A 21,420-nucleotide genomic window follows, 5' to 3' on the forward strand; every position below is an offset into this window, starting at 1 on the left:
GGTTCTTTGAGAAGATAAACAAAATTGATAAACTATTAGCCAGACTCATTAAGAAAAAGAGGGAGAGGACTCAAATCAATAAAATTAGAAATGAAAAAGGAGAAGTTACAACAGACACTGCAGAAATACAAAGCATCCTAAGAGACTACTACAAGCAACTCTATGCCAATAAAATGGAAAACCTGGAAGAAATGGACAAATTCTTAGAAAGGTATAACCTTCCAAGACTGAACCAGGAAGAAATAGAAAATATGAACAGACCAATCACAAGTAATGAAATTGAAACTGTGATTAAAAATCTTCCAACAAACAAAAGTCCAGGACCAGATGGCTTCACAGGTGAATTCTACCAAACATTTAGAGACAAGCTAACACCCATCCTTCTCAAACTCTTCCAGAAAACTGCAGAGGAAGGAACACTCCCAAACTCCTTCTATGAGGCCACCATCACCCTGATGCCAAAACCAGACAAAGACACTACAAAAAAAAGAAAATTACAGACCAATATCACTGATGAATATAGATGCAAAAATCCTCAACAAAATACTAGCAAACAGAATCCAACAACACATTTAAAGGATCACACACCATGATCAAGTGGGATTTAACCCAGGGATGCAAGGATTCTTCAATATATGAAAATCAATCATGTGATACACCATTAACAAACTGAAGAATAAAAACCATATGATCATCTCAATAGATGCAGAAAAAGCTTTTCACAAAGTTCAACACCAATTTATGAAAAAAACTCTCCAGAAAGTGGGCATAGAGGGAACCTACCTCAATATAATAAAGGCCATATACGACAAACCCACAGCAAACATCATTCTCAATGGTGAAAAACTGAAGGCATTTCCTCTAAGATCAGGAACAAGACAAGGATGTCCACTCTCACCACTATTATTCAACATAGTTTTGGAAGTCATAGTTGCAGCAATCAGAGAAGAAAAAGAAATAAAAGGAATACAAATTGGAAAAGAAGAAGTAAAACTGTCACTGTTTGCAGATGACATGATACCATACATAGAGAATCCTAAAGATGCCACCAGAAAACTACTAGAGCTAATCAATGAATTTGGTAAAGTTGCAGGATACAAAATTAATGCACAGAAATCTCTTGCATTCCTATACACTAATGAGGAAAAATCTGAAAGAGAAATTATGGAAACTCCCATCTACCACTGCAACAAAAAGAATAAAATACCTAGGAATAAACCTACGTAGGGAGACAAAAGGCCTGTATGCAGAAAACTGTAAGACACTGTTGAAAGAAATTAAAGATGATACAAACAGATGGAGAGATATACCATGTTCTTGGATTGGAAGAATCAATATTGTGAAAATGACTATACTACCCAAAGCAATCTACAGATTCAATACAATCCCTATCAAATTTCCAATGGCATTTTTTACAGAACTAGAACAAAAAATCTTAAAATTTGTATGGAGACACAAAAGACCCCAAATAGCCAAAGCAGTCTTGAGGGAAAAAAACGGAGCTGGAGGAAGTCAGATTCCCTGACTTCAGACTATACTACAAAGCTACAGTAATCAAGACAATATGGTACTGGCAGAAAAACAGAGATACAGATCAATGGAACAGGATAGAAAGCCCAGAGATAAACCCACACACCTATGGTCAACTAATCTATGAGAAAGGAGGCAAGGATATACAATGGAGAAAAGACAGCCTCTTCAATAAGTGGTGCTGGATAAACTGGACAGCTACATGCAAAAGAATGAAATTAGAACACTCCTTAACACCATACACAAAAATAAACTCAAAATGTATTAGACACCTAAATGTAAGACTGGACACTATAAAACTCTTAGAGGAAAACACAGGCAGAACACTCTATGACATAAGGCACAGCAAGATCTTTTTTGATCCACCTCCTAGAGTAATGGAAATAAAAACAAAAATAAACAAATGGGACCTACTGAAACTTAAAAGCTTTTGCAAAGCAAAGGAAACTACAAACAAGATGAAAAGACAACCCTGAGAATGAGAGAAAATATTTACAAACGAATCAATGGACAAAGGATTAATCTCCAAAATATATAAACAGCTCATGCAGCTCAATATTAAAAAAACAAACAACCCAATCAACAAATGGGCAGAAGACCTAAATAGACATTTCTCCAAAGAAGACATACAGATGGCCAAGAAGCACATGAAAAGCTGCTCAACATCACTATTAGAGAAATGCAAATCAAAACTACAATGAAGTATCACCTCACACCAGTTAGAATGGGCATCATCAGAAAACCTACAAACAACAAATGCTGGAGTGGGTGTGGAGAAAAGGGAACCCTCTTGCACTGTTGGTGGGAATGTAAATTGATACACCCACTATGGAGAACAGTATGGAGGTTCCTTAAAGAACAAAAATAGAATTACCAGCAATACCACTACTGGGCATATACCCAGAGAAAACCATTAATTCAAAAAGACGCATGCACCCCAATGTTCATTGCAGCACTGTTTACAATAGCCAGGTCATGGAAGCAACCTAAATGCCCATCGACAGATGAATGGATAAAGAAGATGTGGTACATATACACAATGGAATATTACTCAGCCATAAAAAGGAACAAAATTGGGTCATTTGTAGAGACGTGGATGAATCCAGAAACTGTCATACAGAGTGAAGTAAGTCAGAAAGAGAAAAACAAATACCATATATTATCGTATATATGTGGAACCTAGAAAAATGGTACAGATGAACTGGTTTGCAGGGCAGAAACTGAGACACAGGTGTAGAGAACAAATATATGGACACCAAGGGTCGAAAGTGGCGGGGGCGCGTGGTGGTGGTGGGATGAACTGGGAGATTAGGATTGACATGTATACACTGATGTGGATAAAATTATAAAATTGATGACTAATAAGAACCTGCTGTTAAAAAAAATATATATATATATAATAAAAATAAAGCAGTGGTCCTAAACTGGGGGGCAGTTGGGGCCCTCAGGGGACATTCAGCAATGCCTGGAGACATTGCTGGTTGTCATGACTAAGGGGAGGATAGGATGGCCATTGGTATCTAGTGGGTATACACCAAGGATGCTACTAAACATCCTAAAGTGCATAAGATAGCACCCCTGCCCCCAACAGATAATTATGTGTCAATGTCAGTAAGTGCTGAGGTTGAGAAACCCTGTTCTAAAGATGTATATACTCAATAATGGAGAAAGTCAAATTTTAGCCTACAAAATTACAAACAGAACAGCCTCCTTGTCATTCCATCTCACTCATGAAAGACAACTTCTAACAGGTTAAACTAGAAAAACAACTTAGTAATCTATGTCATGGAATCCTCTTTTGTGAAAAGGTTTCTGAATTTCCATAAAACGTTCATTAAAAATCAGTTCTTTTTTTTTATACTTATTTATTTTATTTATATTTTTGGCCGTGTCAGGTCTTAGTTGCGGCACGTGGGATCTTTCGTTGAGGCACGTGGGATCTTTTGTTGCAGTGCTCGGGCTACTTTCTAGTTGTGGCATGTGGGTTTTCTCTCTCTAGCTGTGGTTCACAGGCTCCAGAGTGTGTCAGCTCTGTAGTTTGCGGCACATGGGCTCTCTTGTTGAGGCCTGTGAGCTCAGTAGTTGTGGCACGCAGGCTTAGCTGTCCCACAGCACGTGGGATCTTAGTTACCTGAGCAGGGATCAAACCTGAGTCCCCTGCACTGCAAGGAGGATTCTTTACCACTGGACCACCAGGGAAGTCCCCCAAATCAGTTCTTCTTAATGTCTAATATCAAATTAATAAAAAATATATGTCTAATATCAAATTTTAAAAAAATCAAAGTAACTCTGGTTACTTTGCTATCCCATAAAGAATCTTTAAGTTGGTCATGTATAATGTAAGGCAAACGTGAAGGTATGAATTGCAAGCTATTGCTTTTTTTTGGCTGCGTTGGGTCTTCATTGCTGCGCATGGGCTTTCTCTAGTTGCGGTGAGCAGGGGCTTCGTTGCAGTGGCTTCTCTTCTTGCAGAGCACAGGCTCTAGGCACTCAGGCTCAGTAGTTGTGGCACGTAGGCTCAGCAGTTGTGGCTTAGCTGTTCTGCGGCATGTAGGATCTTCCTGGCCCAGGAATCAAACCCGTGTCCCCTGCATTGGTAGGCAATTCTTAACCACTGTGCCATGAGGGAAGTCCTGTTATTGCTACTTTAGAGTAGAGAAAAGTAAACAGCATATAAGAAAATTTGACCAGATTAAAACGAGTAAAATCCAAGTGAAGAGGTTAAATGGAAGACTGCAATTTCCTGGGATTATGGAATAAAAAAAATTTTTGGATTTTCCAGAATTAAATTAGGTAAAGTAGTTTTACTGAATCTTAAAAATGATATCTGCAAACTGTCAAAAAAAAAAAAAAAACCCAAGAAACCCATAACGCTATGGTTGTAGAATAAAGCTACTTACTAAAGCAGCAACGTACACTTTGTAGACAGGGTCAGCACAGACCATTGACAAAACGTTGCAGCATGCCTCCACCACATCTCCTGAGACACTGGTCTGGGAAGACCCACTGGCAGCTCCAGCACTCGGGCTGCTCCGGCCGTTGCTCCCGGAATTTCCAGTGCTCTCCCCATTTGCCAACAGCAGAGCCCCGCTAACATCATGGGAAAGACGTCTGAGAGCCATCTCTCTTACATTCCAGTTTCTAGAAAATAAGCAGCCAACGAGTTCCATTCCAAATACCTATCATCAAACAAACAAAATGAATTCAATGTGAAGAAAAACTGAAGTGTTTTGAATTAAGTATGATTTTTGGTTACTAAAGGAAAATTGGGCATTTCTTAAGTCTTCACCATACTATACAATTTTCAAATGTGTCTGTAAGGACATACTCAAGTTAACTGACAATTAGCAAAAGTCCTTAACATTTATTAGCTCAAGTAAAACTAAGAGTGAATGCCATTAAGTAATTAGATGGATATACATGCATTTCTGTACTCCGGTGCTTACCACAAAACAAAATAAACATATCTGTGAAGAACCTCAAATTTGTATTTGTGTTAAAGTAGTTTACAGAGAAAAAACTGAAGATTAAAAAAAGCCAAATCAAGAAAGGCACTGGGGCAGGTGTTCAAGAGATAAGAGTATTTCTCCTACCAATGATAGTAGTAAGGCAAAGGCTCTTATTTGGTTAACTGGAAAAAATATAATGAATAGAGTGGAAAAATCAAGACTAAAGAAAAACACTGTGTTCAAATCAGCAAAGGATAATGAAATACTTAAAATTAAAGTGCATGTCATTATAGTCATCATTATCACATCTGCAAAGCCAGAGAATCCCTAAAGAAAAGAAAGGGTGCATGGTCTTGACATTATGGACCAGTTAGCTGAAAGTAAACTTAATATCTAAGATAATGTATCATTTGAAAAAGTTCTAAATATTAGGGATGAATAAACACATTTTTGGGGAAAATAAATCATAATTTTTTTATGTGTTCTGTTTTAAAGTGATAGTAAAGGAGAATAAATCAATTAGAGTTGTATGCCTGGCACTGTTAAACAGCATACCACTAAGTCTTAATTATGTCTTATATGATATTCCTAATTTTAAAAAACTAGGGGGCTTCCCTGGTGGCGCAGTGGTTGAGAGTCCGCCTGCCGATGCAGGGGACACGGGTTCGTGCCCCAGTCCGGGAAGATCCCACATGCCGCGGAGCGGCTGGGCCCGTGAGCCACGGCCGCTGAGCCTGCGCGTCCGGAGCCTGTGCTCCGCAACGGAAGAGGCCACAACAGTGAGAGGCCCGTGTACCGCAAAAAAAAAAAACAAAAACTAGGAATATATAGCTTAGGCCAACCTAAAGCTTAAGCAAAACAAACCTGAACCACTGCCTTGAAAAAATGGCATCCAATAGCTTAGTATCAAATTGAGAGTTTTCTTGAGGACTCATGAAGGGGCAGGTGAGGGCCTATGTTAAATACCAGTAATGAACTAGATAAAATAAATAATATATTTACTAAGTTTGTAAATTTTATTAGATTCCTATTAGGCTGTTAACATGCTAAGAAAAGAGAATTCAAAAGCTGCAGGACTATAATGGTCACAAAAAGAAAAAGGACATAAATCCTTCTGATGTATAAGCTTAATGAGTTATTGTGTCTGTTAATGAATTTAATGGAATTTCAAAAACATTTTACTTCACTATAATCTACTGCAGATGTCTGGTTTTGGATTCTACATATGGACTAAGCAGATAACAACAAAGAAAATCATTAGAATCCAACCAACCAACCGAAATTCCGATTTACTAAGGATGAAAAAGTATTTAAGCAGAAGAGAAAGTAAAGGAATGGAAACTGTCCTTACAATAAAAATGACTAATACAAGGTAAATACCACACTCTTTTCTTACTCATCCACTCAGCAATTATTGAGTACCTAACATATGCCATGAGAATATGAATAGGAGAAACTGAGTTTAAATGGCAACAAATAAGAAAAATGACAAATTCTTGGCAGGATTAAACATTGGAGCAACTTAGCATTAAATGGTTCTAGTGTCTATCCTTGAATAATCTTTTGTGTCTGTTCGTTTAGAAAGATGTTTCTAGAGATGGGAGGTGAGATTCAAAGAAATTTTGATTAAGCTCTATAATAAGTGGCATAGTATTAACATCAAAGGTAAAATTAAAATTTTCCATGGAATACGAGTCATGATGGAGGCAAGCAAAAGTACTTTCTTAAATTATAAACAACTGGGGAGACAACTACATTAATTAGTCTATAAATGTTTCTTTGAGAAATGAAGAATCAGAACTACTAACCTGAATCCATGGCTCAGCTAAATCTTTATAAGCAGGAGGGATCTGCTGAGTTCCATAATGAGTAAGATTAAAATTGCTCTCTTGATTCCTTCGTTGTGATCCAGCCAAGGGATGCTGCTGTGTGGTTTGCTGCTGTGCAGCTCGCAGGGAAGGGGAATCCACAGGGCTTGACAACTCGTGGCTAAATGAAAAATTAACAAAGCTTGCTAGAAATAATTAACAGATTTGAGTAACACTTTGAGAGCATTTTTATTCTTTATTAAACATACCCAAATCACTAAGTCATAATTGTTACCTGTAGAAATCATGGGATCTCCACTTAGACCTACAAAGGGGACATATTAAAGGTTCTCTGTTTCTTCTACATTCTTCTGCCCCTGAAAAATTATGGAAAAAAAACTTAGGAAAGTATAAATGTTTAAAGTATTTATATAATAATTGTTCATAATGGCTAGTATAGGATTTATATGGAAGGAACCTCAAAACATTATATGTTTACCTAAGCGCAGGCAAACACGGAAGGTTAAATTATTCTGATGCTTGTAATTGTTGCAAATGCTATTTTATTAAACATGCTATATATAACAAGTACTTTGTTTACTGTTTTTCAAAACATTCTGCCCAGTTGATAACCTGGTAATGTTATTCCAAAACTTGCTTTGGCATCACCCTCTCTGGAAGGCCTGCCCAGACCTTCTTCCACCTCCTCCCCTCCACGTGCATCTTCCAGGTCAGAACTGTTTCTCATTCTGTGCATGCCTTCCATTACCACACGTCACACTGCATAATATTTCTTTGCTCATCCCTAAGAGATCCTAAACTCCTACTTGTTGAAAACTTTACAGGGCCTAGGTATACTTCTTTTCTTCTCTCACCAGTCTTGCTGAAGGCCACGTTAAAATCCTAAATAATATAGTTAGCTGATAGAGGAACCACGCTGAGTAAGCACAGAGAGAAAAAGAGCCACATACAAATTGACATGCAGTGGTGGTGCAGCTTGTTCCTGCAGCCATCTTCACACACTGTAAGACTTTCTTCATCAAGCATGCCCAACAAGCAAATAGGACACATCTGTTCCTCTTCATCTTTTATACTATAAAGAAGGGGAAACAAAAGCATTAACCACAAAAGAACAGAATTAATGCCATATGCTAAAAACAATTGTGGCTTCTTTAGACTATGAAAAAATTAATTAGAAATTCTTGTTTAGGAGCGTCTTGTATAGGAACTATTTGAGAAATATTTCTCTTACTAATATACAGTAATTTTGAATCAGACTCATACCACCATGTATTTATAGGTTGTGGATATGGTTTTTTCCTTGCTATGAATGTAATTCAATATATGAACTACAGTCTTAGAGAGATATGTATGTATCCCCAAAATTCTGTTATTGTACCTTTTGAGTAAACAAACTGCTATAAGATTTGACTATGTACAAACATACTACATGCCAACAGTTTCAAGATTTCAAGTATTAGAAGGACTGTAGAGCTTATCTATTCCACATCCTTAAGTATGAAGACCCATCTCAGACAATTTTGGTGTGTGTGTAGTCCAACTTTCCTAGAAACAAGTATGTCACATTTTTAATGCACACAACCTTTCAACTAGACTTCTAGGAAATAAAGAGACGTAATAAAGATATATGTGTGAGAATGTTCACTGCAGAACTATTTAGCATAAGGAAAAAAATCAACCAAAGGAACATCAAAAGAAGGGTAAGAAAATGGTACACCCAGACACTATGAAGCCTTTGAAAAGGATCAGAGATCCATAATATACCATATGGTGAAAAAAAGCAGATAACATGACAGAATTCAAACTTGTATAGAATGGTTCCATTTATGGCAAAATTATAACTTTATTATGTGTATCTGATTTATATTGTATATATTTGACTATTCCTATTATATACAAAGTGAATATAAAATCAGTAAGAAAAATATTAACAACTCGGGCCTCCCTGGTGGCGCAGTGGTTGAGAGTCCGCCTGCCGATGCAGGGGATACGGGTTCGTGCCCCGGTCTGGGAGGATCCCATATGCCGCGGAGCGGCTGGGCCCGTGAGCCATGGCTGCTGAGCCTGCGCATCCGGAGCCTGTGCTCCGCAACGGGAGAGGCCACAACAGTGAGAGGCCCGCATACCACAAAAAAAAAAAAAAAAAAAAAAAAAAAAAAAAAAAAAAAAAAAAAAAAAAAAAATATTAACAACTCAACAGTGAAACAAGCAAAGAAGATAAAAAGGCAGTTGAAATTAAAAAGACCAATAGCCAATAAATGTGAAAAGAGAAGTACAAAATACATGTTAAATTAATAAAGCTCTATCTTATTTTATTTGTCTTTGTGGGGGGAATGGGATAATCTGATCGACAAAAATCAAGTAGGTTGATAATGGCATAGGAAAACAGGCTCTCATATACACTACTGGTGGGAGTAAAAACAACCCTGAAATTTTCAGAAAGGAATTTGCTAGTATTTCTTAAAATACTAAATGTATATATCCATGACCTAAAAAAACCTATTTTCTAGAATTCTATCCTTCAGAAATATTTTATGTAAACAAAAAAATATAAAATTTATTGCATTTAATAGGCCAACAAAAAATTAGAGGTGTACTAAATGTCCATTAATTATGGCAATGGCAAAATACATTGTCATATCCATACAATCTTATATAGCTGAAGTAGTGTATATTTTTTGTATTGAGGAAAATGTTCTTCATATATGAAGTAAAAAAATTTTTTTAATTTAAAAAGCAAGTTGCAGATCAAAATATATGTCATGACTATATTGCTTAACAATAGGAAAGATGAGAGAAGTATTGGGGTATGTGTGTGTCTGCATACCCATAGAATGCACAGAAGAGTTTTATATTCCTTTCTTTATATAATTTTAAAAGATGTATTAAAAACTGTTAACAGTAGTCATTTTGTGTGCAGCCCAGACTGGAGGGGGGGAGGTTTGTTTCTATTTTACAAATTTTTGTTTGAACCTTCATGATGTGATGAATAGCTTTTAAAATCAATAACAATATTTCCATTATAACATAAAGACAAGATTCTGGGGTATTATAAGTAAGCTGCCCAAGATCACAGAACAGTTCGTGGCAAATCTATCATTTGGCTTTAATTTGAGGAGACTATCCCATAACCTACTTATCCCTACAAATTCGTGTTTCTACTAAGCTCAGGCTTTCGCCTGGGCTCAATATTACACTTCTACTATCTTAAGCTATAATTCCTGAAAAACAGGTCTGAGTGACTGACAGCAAATAACAGTTCCCCAAAAAACTTCCCTGAAAGCTGAACAAATATGTCATCAATGTCACGATGTGTGATTCCTGAGCTGAAGCACACTTACTAGTCTCTCTCCCTCCCAGTTATCTATCCTGTCTCTCTATCTCTTTTCATAATTATGAAGCTATGAGGAGGGGGGGAAAGCTATTAAAATATGCATGTATTAATGACAAAAATTAACGAAAACACTGCAGAAATGATTTACACAACAATCTATAATAAAAATACTAATGGCAAAGATGACCCAAGATCAAATAATTTTTCAAATAATTACACCAAAATTAGCTTATTCAAAAGACTTAAATACAGGAAAAATAAAGTTCCACAATTTAGTCAAATTGTAAGTGCAACTTATTTCTTAAATGCTTTTCTGACTTAAAAATATTCCACTCTGGGGCATTTTCTGCCTTTTTTCCAAGTACATATTTTGTAAACATTATTCAGATCATTTATCTATATACGTGTACAATTTCATGTTCTTAAGAGATTTATCGTAAAAATTCTACTTATTAAACTCAAGTGGTGGCATAATTTTTCATTGATTAGACAGATCCTAACTTCTTAAGAATCCACTTATTGCTGGACATTTGAGTTGTTTCCACATTTTAAGAAACGGTTAGAAACCTCTTTGTGCCCTCTTTTTTGACATTTCAGATTTTCTTTCTAGCAGTTTCTTCAGAAGTAAAATCACTTGAGTAGAGAGCAGGGATTAGCGAACTAAAGGGGGATCAAATTAGTCAAGCTTCTGTAAATAAAGATTTATTGGAACACAGCCACACCAATTCATTCACATATTGTCTACGGCTACTTCAGCTACAAGGGCAGAGCTGAATAGTTGTGACAGAGACCCAATGACCCTCAAAGCCCAAAGTATTTAAAGTACAAAAACGTCACCTGTCATAATACCACCCATTAATAACCATTAATTTTTAATTCATTTCAATATTTATGTACCTATAATACCTTTTATATATAAAAAATGGGTTCATGCATGACAGTATTATAATCTGGATTTTATTTCATGCCACTCAGTATTCTTCAAAAGCATAATTCTAATGGCTGCATGAAATATTCATAATATGGGTATATTTTAACCATTCATTTGCTGGATATTTAAGTTGTTCCCAATTTTTCACCATAGTACTCTGAGAAACAGCCATATATGTAAGTCTTGTACATTTCTCAAATTAAAATTTTTTTCTTAAATAAAAAATGCATTTACTGGATCAATGACTATAAACGTTTTAAAAAGTCACATTATTTTTTTCCAGAAAGGCTATACCACTACATACAGTAAAGCATCTTATAAGAACTGAACTGTCGCATTACAAAGGATCTACTAATTCTGTAAATAAATCTGATATATATATATATATTTTTAAAGTGAGCATTTCCTTAGTTATTAGGTTGCCTGAACAGTTTTCATACGTTTGTCAGCACCCTGAAATTCTTCTTTTGTGAAAATTCTCTTCATGTCCTTTGCCCATTTATGTACTGGACCATAGGTTTCTGTTTGCAGCTTTTATTTTGTTGGTAAGGTTTTGTTAATTATTTTTTATACGCATATTCAATCTGTCCCAATTCTGTTTTTCATTGTTTCTTATATACCATTTAAAATTAATATACTGCAATAAGATCTCCAGATAAATTTTTTAAATTAATTTTAGTCTTAAAATATTTATTTTAGACATAAAAATTTGTGATTACTACATGAAACATTAACCTACTTACCTACACAGTATAATCTTAGGAAGATTACAACTTCTTTGGTTTCCCCCCTTGGACACAAAAATTCAAATGAATCAATAAAATCCCCAAATTATGGACAGCCCATATTGAAAGGGTACTTTTTTTCATCTTAGAGAGAGAGACTTTCTATTTTAACTTTGGCCACCTGGTTTTAAGCAGTTATTATTTTTTTCCAAAATAAAAAGCTACAGAAATATCAATCAAAAAGAGAAAGGCTCTAGAAGTTTGGGTAAGGAAGCTTGAGAAGTAAAGCTAATTTTTTCATTTATTTAGAAGAGATAACAGGTAAGAGAAAGAGCCCTGAACTAGAAATCAGGATACTCAGGTTCCAGTTCTGCCTTTTTCAAATGACCTCTTCTGGCTTTATTTATCACTGAACCATGTAAACTGGAAAATCTCTAATGTCAAAAAAAACTCATGAAACTCTCATTCTAAAATCAATTCATTTAATAAAAAATAATAAAATTCAAACATTTACTTTTTCCGTAGATGAAAAAACTTCTCTCTCAATTCTTTACTTCATCTTGCCCTTGTCCTGATATCATCACTTTCTATTCCTCATGAATTCTGAAGTAGTTACAATACTTAAAAGATTGATGGGATGAGAATGAGACTTAAAAGCACTTAGACCAGTGCTTCCCAGGCTGAGGTTCCTGGGAACACATAGGGGGTGCCCTCCTAAGAGAAGCAGCACTCCTTTCTGGAGTAATTTTTAAGAACCTCATTTTTTCATTAAAGCAATAAAGAAATCTTGGAAAAGAAAGAAAACTGACATGACTTTTTATGACAATACTCTTAATTTTTTCACACCTGTCATATTGGGCTACATCTCAGATCCTTCAGGGTTATGAGTTTATTCTTATCAGCAGCTAAGCGATGGAAAAGTTTGAGAAGCACTGCAGATTTTAATTAACAACTATGATTAACAGCTACTGTATCTCTTAATTACAACTGATTAGTCTCTTTGTTCAGAAGAGCCTGCTTATGTTCTCACATGTAAAATAGGCTGTAATGAGGATTCCCTGCGAGTATCTATGAGAGAAGTAGTGACGTCATGAAATTTAAACATCCTATATTTGAAAGTGATTCTGGATAACCACTTTGCCTTGTACATAATTTATTTATATCAAAAAATTATAGACATATTCTTTATATAATGCCTCAGGTTCATTATCTGCAAAAGTGATAAAACCTACCTAATGAGACCAACATATTAGGTGCTTGGCACAAAGTAATGATTGATAAACAGTAGCCACTTATTTTATACCTGCCACCTGATTTTTCTTGTGAAATGCACATTTATTATATTCTGATATTTAAGGTGCCATTTTCAACACTGTAGTTTTCAGGACAAAATATCCAAATATATATACTTAGATGACCTTTACTATTTTTTACCCTTGATTTTTACCTTGAAAGCCAAGGTTCAATAATTAAATCATTTTAGAGCAACTTAACAAGTATATATATAAAAATTATCCCTAAAATTAAAAAGTAACACTGGATTAATGCTTTTAATTCCTTAAAAAGTACTAACCTGTTTTCTGAACTAGATGTAGAAGTGCTAGATGATGACAATGTATGAGAATTTGACATGCGTGAAACAAACTTCTGGATGGTGTTACGAGATGGAGCTTTGATCCTTGAGCTACGCCTACTGTGATATTTCTGGAACAAACTCTCAACCTAACATTGAAAAAAGACAGTAACAATGACATTTGTGCCATAATATACATAAGAAGAGTTCTAGAGATTGAATTATTTGCCTTTTATTTTTTAAGTTTTTCACAAAGCCAATTTAAGGGCTTCAAAAATAAGAATACATATAGCTTACTAAGGATAGTATTTTTACAGCAGGTCAGTGTTTACTTTTTTTTAGTCTAGAAGGAAAAACTAATTAGTCAATAGACTATAAGAGAAATATTTACAAACATCAAGTAATCCTTACATACCTTCACACCTTTAAAATGACCACTGTCTATTTAAATTTAAAGCTCATGGAAAAATGTGAGGAATATCATAAAAATCTGTAGACAATTTTACTGTAAAGCATTTATTTAAAAATTACCTCAAAATTCTTTAAAGTTTTTCTCCATAACATTGGGTCTGAAGGTTCTAGCTGAAACACTCGGAGCATAACAAATAGTAGATGAATACAAAATGTTCCACGCCCACAGCTGCAGTTCTAAAGAGTTAAAAAAAACAAACAAACCTATAGTTTAATAAATCTGTGTCCTATTAGAACTCCTAAGTTGATCACTTTTAAATATTTCCAAGTTTATTATACTAAACTTTCTATAATTTTCTTCATTATCCTTATATAATAAGATATATAAGGATACGCAAGAAAAGCCTACAGCTATCTCCATGAATTAATCTCTTATTTTTGGTTTATTAAAAAGACCAAATTTGTATTCTGAAGTATATTAAATCATAGTAAAACCCTTCATAAACACATTAAATAAAAGTGTTTATTAGTTCCCAAAATATAATTTGAATTCTCTTTAGTTTACTGAAGAGAATTACACAACTGATCTAAATTTAAGAATGTTACAGTGCATAGAGTTAGTACCAGATCCTAATAAAATGTAAAATGGTGACACTTCCTACCTGAGGCCCAATGAACACCCGGTATTTATTGTCTGGGCTGTCTCCTCCAATCAGGAAGGAGTTGGGCCCTATTTGCTGCAGTAAGTACAGCCTGGCCCGCATCACTTTGTTTACACGGCGGTTTGTTTCCTCAGGGCTGTATGGTGAGAAGCCATCTGGTGAAGGGGCTCTTCGAGGTGGTGTGATTCTCCCACTCTGAAACTTCACAACATTTAAAAATTAGGGGACTTCCCTGGCGGCACAGTGGTTAAGAATCCACCTGCCAGTGCAGGGGACATGGGTTCAAGCCCTGGTCCGGGAAGATCCCACATGCCCCAGAGCAACTAAGCCCATGCACCACAACTACTGAGCCTGAGCTCTAGAGCTCGCGAGCCACAACTGCTGAGCCCACGTGCCACAACTACTGAAGCCCGCGCGCCTAGAGCCTGTGCTCCGCAACAAGAGAAGCCACCGCAACGAGAAACCTGCGAACCACAAAGAAGAGTAACCCCCACTGGCTGCAACTAGAGAAAACCCAAACACAGCAACAAAGACCCAATGCAGCCAAAAAGAAAATAAAATAAATTTTTTAAAAAATTAAGAAATGCTTTAAAAAAATAAAAAAAATTAGGTAAATTGCTCACTTCTCCATTAGAAAAAAGTTACCTAAAAAAGGCCATAGCCGACACCATTTTCATATTCTGAAAAAATGCCTCAATATATAATATGATGGGACAAAATGTATTTTGCAAATGCATTTGTCTGACATACTCATTATGAGTAAACTTCTAAAATCTGTCATCCCTGTAACTAAAAATAAATCTTTGGCCGAGAGAGACAACCATGTGGTAATTTTACGAATTACTATATAAGTATTTGACTTCTTTGAAAAGTATTACGTAAATCAAAATAAAAAGCACAGAAAATTCGCCTTATAAGCAGGTTAAATGATTTGTTTCTAGTGATAAAAATTAAGCATCCAATTTCGTGGCTTCCACTTAAGGGATTACTAAATGCTCTTTTGTGACTGGTAATTTACAAACAGCTACATGGAATTCCCCCCATGGTACACTCTGTAGAGAACTAGTGGCAAGTGACTCTTCCCAGATTAAGACATCTCACTGGAGGCTGATAAAAACTCTCCTGTGGTGAGGGTGATATATGTTGCTCTCACTCCACTTCATTGATTCCCCTAGAACTTGGTCTTTCCATCAGTGCCCAGTGGAAATTCTAGTTCTTTTTGATGCCTAACCAAATAGTTAAAAAGTAATAAAAGTTGGTGAGAAAATGAAGCAACTGGAAGCCTCATACAGTGCTGGTGGGAATGTAAAATGGTGTAGCTGCTTTGTGAAACATATGATCCAGCAATCCCACTCCTAGGTATATACCCAAGAAAAATGAAAAGATATGTCCACACAAAAATGTGTACAGAAATGTTCACAGTAGCATTATTCATAATAGCCAGAAGTGGAAACAAAATGCCCATCAACTGATAAGTGAACAAACAAAATATGTATATCCATACAATAGAATATTATTCTACAATTAAAAATGAATGGAGTTATACCATGGATGAACCTTGAAAACATGATGCTAAGTGCAAAAAACCAGTCACAAAAGACCATACATATTATATGATTCCATTTATATAAAATGTTCAGAATAGGCAAATTATATATAGTCACAAAGTAGATTAGTGGTTGCCTAGGGCTGGTGAGAGACTGCTAATTAGCCTGGGGTTTCTTGTTGGGGTGGTGAAAGTGTTTTAAAATTTATTGCAGTGATGGCTACAACTATGTGAATACACCAAAACTCAATGAACAGTACAATTTAAACAGGTGAATTGTACATTATATGAATTATATCGTAATAAAACCATTATTTTTAATAGGCAATTACTTAAAACAAAAACAAGTACACATGCATCTGCTATTGGACTTGCTAAGTATTCAGACTATGGATATGCTCAAAGATGTGCAAAATGATGTATGCATTAAAAATATTTTTGCAGCATTGTTTTTAGTAATGGAGTTAAGAAGGAATATAAATGTCCATTAGGATGTAGTTCACCAAATAAGCCATGATTTATCCAGATAATGAAATGTTAGGTAGCTGTTATAAAGAATGAGGAAGTAACTTTGTCTAGCACATATCCCAAAATAGGTGTAGGGGGAGGGGAGACACAATTCTGTATTTACTTGTGGTAGACTTTTACTTTGATGGCCCCCATGAACCACACCTCCCAGTATTTACACTCTTCTGTAGTCCTCTACCACGTTGATTCTCGATTTGGGCATGTAACTGGCTTTGGGCAATAAGGCATTAGTAAACATGATGCAAGTAGTGGCTTGATAAGAGCTTCCACGCTGAGATTTGCCCTCTTGAATCACTTTTTTTTTTTGGACTTAGAAATTTATTGTCTCATAGTTCCAGAGGCTTGAAGTCCAAGATCAAGGCGCTGGCAGGGTTGGTTCCTTCTGAGGGCTGTGAGAGAGAATCTGTTCCTTGTGCTTTCCTAGCTTGAAACACTTGTTGCAACCCAATTTCCATACTGTAAGAAAGAGATGCCAACAGCCCCCAACTGTTCGAGGTGAAGCACCAGATATGTGAGTGAAGAAGCAGTCTTGGATATTCCAGCTTCTGCAGATGCCACGGGGAGCAGACATAAGCCACTCCTGCTGAGCCCTGCCCAATTTGTAGATTCATGAGCTAATAAATGATCCTGTTTTGAGCAGCTAATTTAAAGGTGTGTCCACATAAAGCCAATAAATACTATTGAGAATTTTGGGCTTTACTGTAAAAATTTTTTACTTAAAATTGACTTTCTGAAGTATTTATATGCTTTAACAACCTCAGATGTGAGGAAAACCAAATATCCCCTTGTGGTCACTATATCTCAGTCATTTTGCCATTCACTCATTTGTTCAAGGTTAGAATGTTTAACTTGCTTTCTGCCGGTGGAAGTCTGTCTGTCTCTCTCAGAGGATTAGCACCTATCTTTTTGTAAGTCTCTTTGATGTCTGGCTCAATACAGAAGACACCTACATTCTCATCTATGCTTCTGCATTCAATCTGCTGTGATACAGTGTTTTGGTTAAAGTACATGAAGAAAATCTGGCCTCACACAGATATGTATTTGGAAAATCCTTTTCAAATAATGATGAATATTCTTCTTTGATACTACATCAAAGGAGTGGTTTCCTTAAAGGAGGCTGTAATGTGGAATCTGAAACCACATAAACAAATTTTTCCTACTGTTACATTAAAATCTAGATGGTTTATTTTATATACTTGGAATGGATCATTTACTAAAGAATGATTTTGTTTCATCATTCACTGGTCATATGGAAAATTCTGGTTCACTAAGTTATGCAGATCTTCTAAAAGTTCATACATTTCATTGTGCAATATACAAAAAAATCACATTTGATAATATCACTGGCGTATAGAAAAGTCTAAGTATTGGGAAGCTTTCAAGCTTACAGTGGTGGATATGAGTTTTCCAAAACTCTTAATTTTTGCTTGAAATCTCAAATTTTACCACTAGTGAAGAAACATATCAGTTGTTTTCCTTGAAGTGAGTCTTACTTAATTCTTCTTAAGGGAAATGTTTGCCAAATACCCAAGTGAAGAATACAGTTTCTACTGTCATAGCTTTAATTCAGGCAAATTCACCAGCAGTTTTACCCACCACTGTAAATGTCAATGCAGTAAAAGAGGCAAGTAACATCTCAGTTTTATTACAAAATTAGTTTTGACCTAATGGATCCACAGGAAGCATCTCAGGGCAGGTTCCCCCAAGCAAGGGTCTGTGGGCCATACTTTGGGAATTGTTGCTCTAATAGACGGCAAGCCAATCTTTTCCGTGTTATAAATAAGTTTAAAGATTGTAGAAACTTAACATATTTGCTAAAACATTAACTTACAGGCACCGGGGAAACTTTTTTTCTCCTTACTCCTGGAGATTCAGATTTCACTGTGCGGCCTGATGGGGAGCTGCCAGGGGAAGGACTGCGTCGGCCTTTGGGAGCTGAGGAAGCAGCGCTTGCCTGGCCCTCTCCTTGAGACTCAGCTGCCAAGGTATTAATTTCAGATCCATCTCCTTTAATAGGGATTGGTTTTACCACCTAAATTAAAATGCCAATATTTTTATTAGTTAAAAAATAAAAAAAATAAGTAAATTTGAACATCAGACTAAGGCATGAGCTCAGTGAGTTTTTTATTATGCAGTATTATACAAACACAACAGACAATATATCAGCTTCTCTTTATTATTACTTTAAGCCATAAATGAAGACTATTTTTTACCCATACAGATTTTAGTCGTTTAGGCTTTATCAACTAAATGTTGATAACACATAATACATTTTAAAATGTTGTCATACATGATTTTAGAAGATTTGGAATTAAGATCCTTAGATCCTACCTTAGAGATAAAACATCAAAATAAAATTGGAAAAATTGCTTTTCTTTTTTAAGTACAATGTAAATCTCTAATTAAAGGATTTTAGATACTGACATTAGAGGGCAGTGTTGCTTTAAGCATTACCTCTCCCACTCAACCAAAGGGATTAGTTCTTAGAACAGTTTAAGTTGCTTAATGAGAATAGTTTTAGCTATGTTTTGTTCAAGTGTCTAGAAAATATCAAGGCAAATAAAACCACTGCATTTAAAATGAAGAAGGAAAAAAAAGCTTACAAGAGGATCTATTTATGCTTAATTTTTCATTTCCTCCTATGCTTTCTTCCTTATTAGCAGGTAACCCACAGTCACTCACCACAGGGCCTCTCCTGTTTCTCCTTTCCAGCCATTCGTGCTTCCAGGCTGGCATACAGGTTGCCTTCAGTTTCTCCCTGATCATTCGTTCTTCTGGGCGATCGTCCATCTTGTGCAACCCCTTGAGAGTTTCTTTATTCTCCATCTCACGCCTGAAATGGAAGGAGAATGAGATTTATATATGAAAAAAAATTTCCAAGAACAATACGGTTCTATTTCATACTTTCAATGGACATGTAACTAAAAAGATAACTGCTAAAACCCCCAAATGATTTAAGCAAGATATGAAAATATCATTGTGAGTCACATTATATTGTTGAAATTATAACATGGATAGTGTTGAATGTTGCCTGATAACAAGAGTTTAATATTAGCCTTTAAAAAGAAAGGTTCTGGGCTTCCCTGGTGGCGCAGTGGTTAAGAATCCACCTGCCAATGCAGGGGACACGGGTTCGAGCCCTGGTCCGGGAACATCCCACATGCCGCAGAGCAACTAATCCCGTGCGCCACAACTACTGAGCCTGCACTCTAGAGCCCGCGAACCACAACTACTGAGCCTGCATGCTACAACTACTGAAGCCCGTGCATCTAGAGCCCGTGCTCTGAAACAAGCACCACAATGAGAAGCCCACACACCACAACGAAGAGTAGCCCCCGCTCACCACAACTAGAGAAAGCCTGCACACAGCAATGAAGACCCAACACAACCATAAATAAATAAATTTATTAAAAAAAAAGAAAGGTTCTATTTAGAAGGTGCAGGCTTACTAGTAATATTAATGCAGACCTCTGTTTCTAGGTAGTTAATAAAAAGCATCCTAAGACATTAAGCACTGCATTAACAAATACATTCATGAAAACTGCACTGTTTCTAATTACACCATTCTAACATACTCAAGTATATAACAGACAAATATTTAGAAGAGTATTTCACTACTATTTATCCCAGGAATTCCAACAATTTAAGTCAATATAGATAAAATCTGGTGGATATGCTCATTTGCTGAAATCAGCTAAATATTTAATAAGCTAGGTGAAACCTAACCACATCTTCTGTGATCCCACAATATTTTTTCAACACCTCAATGATTAAATTTGTTTTCTCAGAACATGATATAGTACTTGTGGTACTCCATATATAAATAGTAAAAATGACCTGGTACATACATTTTGATCTTTACTCCATAATATACTGTGGAGTTACCATAATAAAATAACCTGCAGGCTGGTAACTTTTGAGAACTATTTCTACAAAGCCTAATAGGTAAAACATCCACTAACTTCAAAATACACTCATATCCATACATGGATATATGCAACACACAATATATACAGGCATGGGTTTTAAAACTGGTTCATAAGGAAAGAGTTAAAGCAACTGCATTCTGGGAGAAGTAACAATTTTAAAAATACTAAGCTAACTTCAGTAACTATTTTGGAAATTCTGTAAAGCTACAAAATAGTTATTTTTTTACACTGATAGGAAAAGGAAATACTCAAGGAAATACCAGAGATGATAACTGCAAGCTTACCAAAAAGTCAAATTTAAACTCCTCTAGGAATTTTCCAGCTATTCATAACTATAAAGCAGCAGTATTTGCAAAGAACCAGCCAAAAAAAAAAAAACAAAACAAAACTCAAAGAACAAGACAAAAAAAACCTACTTAAAACTAAATATGCACTAGAAAGGAAATAACAGTTAACTGGTTTTACTTAAGCATCAACACTGTGAGGGGAGTGAAAACCAGTATGTTAAATACCTCTGTGCCAGAGACTGGCCTAGATATTTTTAGTAATGCAAAGAACACTAACATTTGAAACTTGCAAAGGGGCATTAAGACGGTATAGTAAAATATTTCCACCACGTAGGTACAAAAACTGTCACAAAGAAAGGTAATATGGGAGGGAGGGAAGAAGGAAGGGAGGGAAGGAGGGAGGAAGTTGATTTTATTATTTACTTATAAGTGTTTGGCTGTTTTTCCTTCCCTAAATATATCATGAAGTGTAAATGTTAGGGGTGGGTCAGAGGAAAAGGGAGGGACGAGAGGCTAAGGAAGGGAGGGAGGAAAGGGAAGGGGAAAAGTAAGGGAGAGGGAAAGAAGGCGGGGAGGGTAGAGAGAGAGAAATACTCTCTCAAAACTTCATCCTGCTCAGTCAGTACTTACCCAGGGAAGCTCAGATTTATAGGCAATCAAATTCATGGGCTGACCGCATACTACAA

General features: G+C 35.9%; 1 protein-coding gene across 1 annotated transcript in view; it reads right to left on the minus strand.

Moving 5' to 3' along the window:
• MAP3K1 (mitogen-activated protein kinase kinase kinase 1) overlaps positions 1-21,420 on the minus strand; it is a gene marked incomplete at its 3' end in the record, with an annotated part of 75,388 nt that overhangs the window by 15,080 nt on the left and 38,888 nt on the right. Inside the window, exons 2-10 of the mRNA XM_079702378.1 lie at positions 19,201-19,351; positions 18,350-18,550; positions 14,445-14,645; positions 13,903-14,019; positions 13,372-13,520; positions 7,759-7,880; positions 7,083-7,164; positions 6,788-6,968; positions 4,431-4,709 (exon numbers count right to left, since the gene is read on the minus strand). Of these exons, the coding sequence (XP_079558504.1) occupies positions 4,431-4,709; positions 6,788-6,968; positions 7,083-7,164; positions 7,759-7,880; positions 13,372-13,520; positions 13,903-14,019; positions 14,445-14,645; positions 18,350-18,550; positions 19,201-19,351 (1,483 nt within the window). The remainder of the gene's footprint in view (positions 1-4,430; positions 4,710-6,787; positions 6,969-7,082; positions 7,165-7,758; positions 7,881-13,371; positions 13,521-13,902; positions 14,020-14,444; positions 14,646-18,349; positions 18,551-19,200; positions 19,352-21,420) is intronic.

This window comes from Hyperoodon ampullatus, assembly GCF_949752795.1.
Source record: "Hyperoodon ampullatus genome assembly, chromosome: 4".
NCBI lineage: Eukaryota > Metazoa > Chordata > Mammalia > Artiodactyla > Ziphiidae > Hyperoodon > Hyperoodon ampullatus.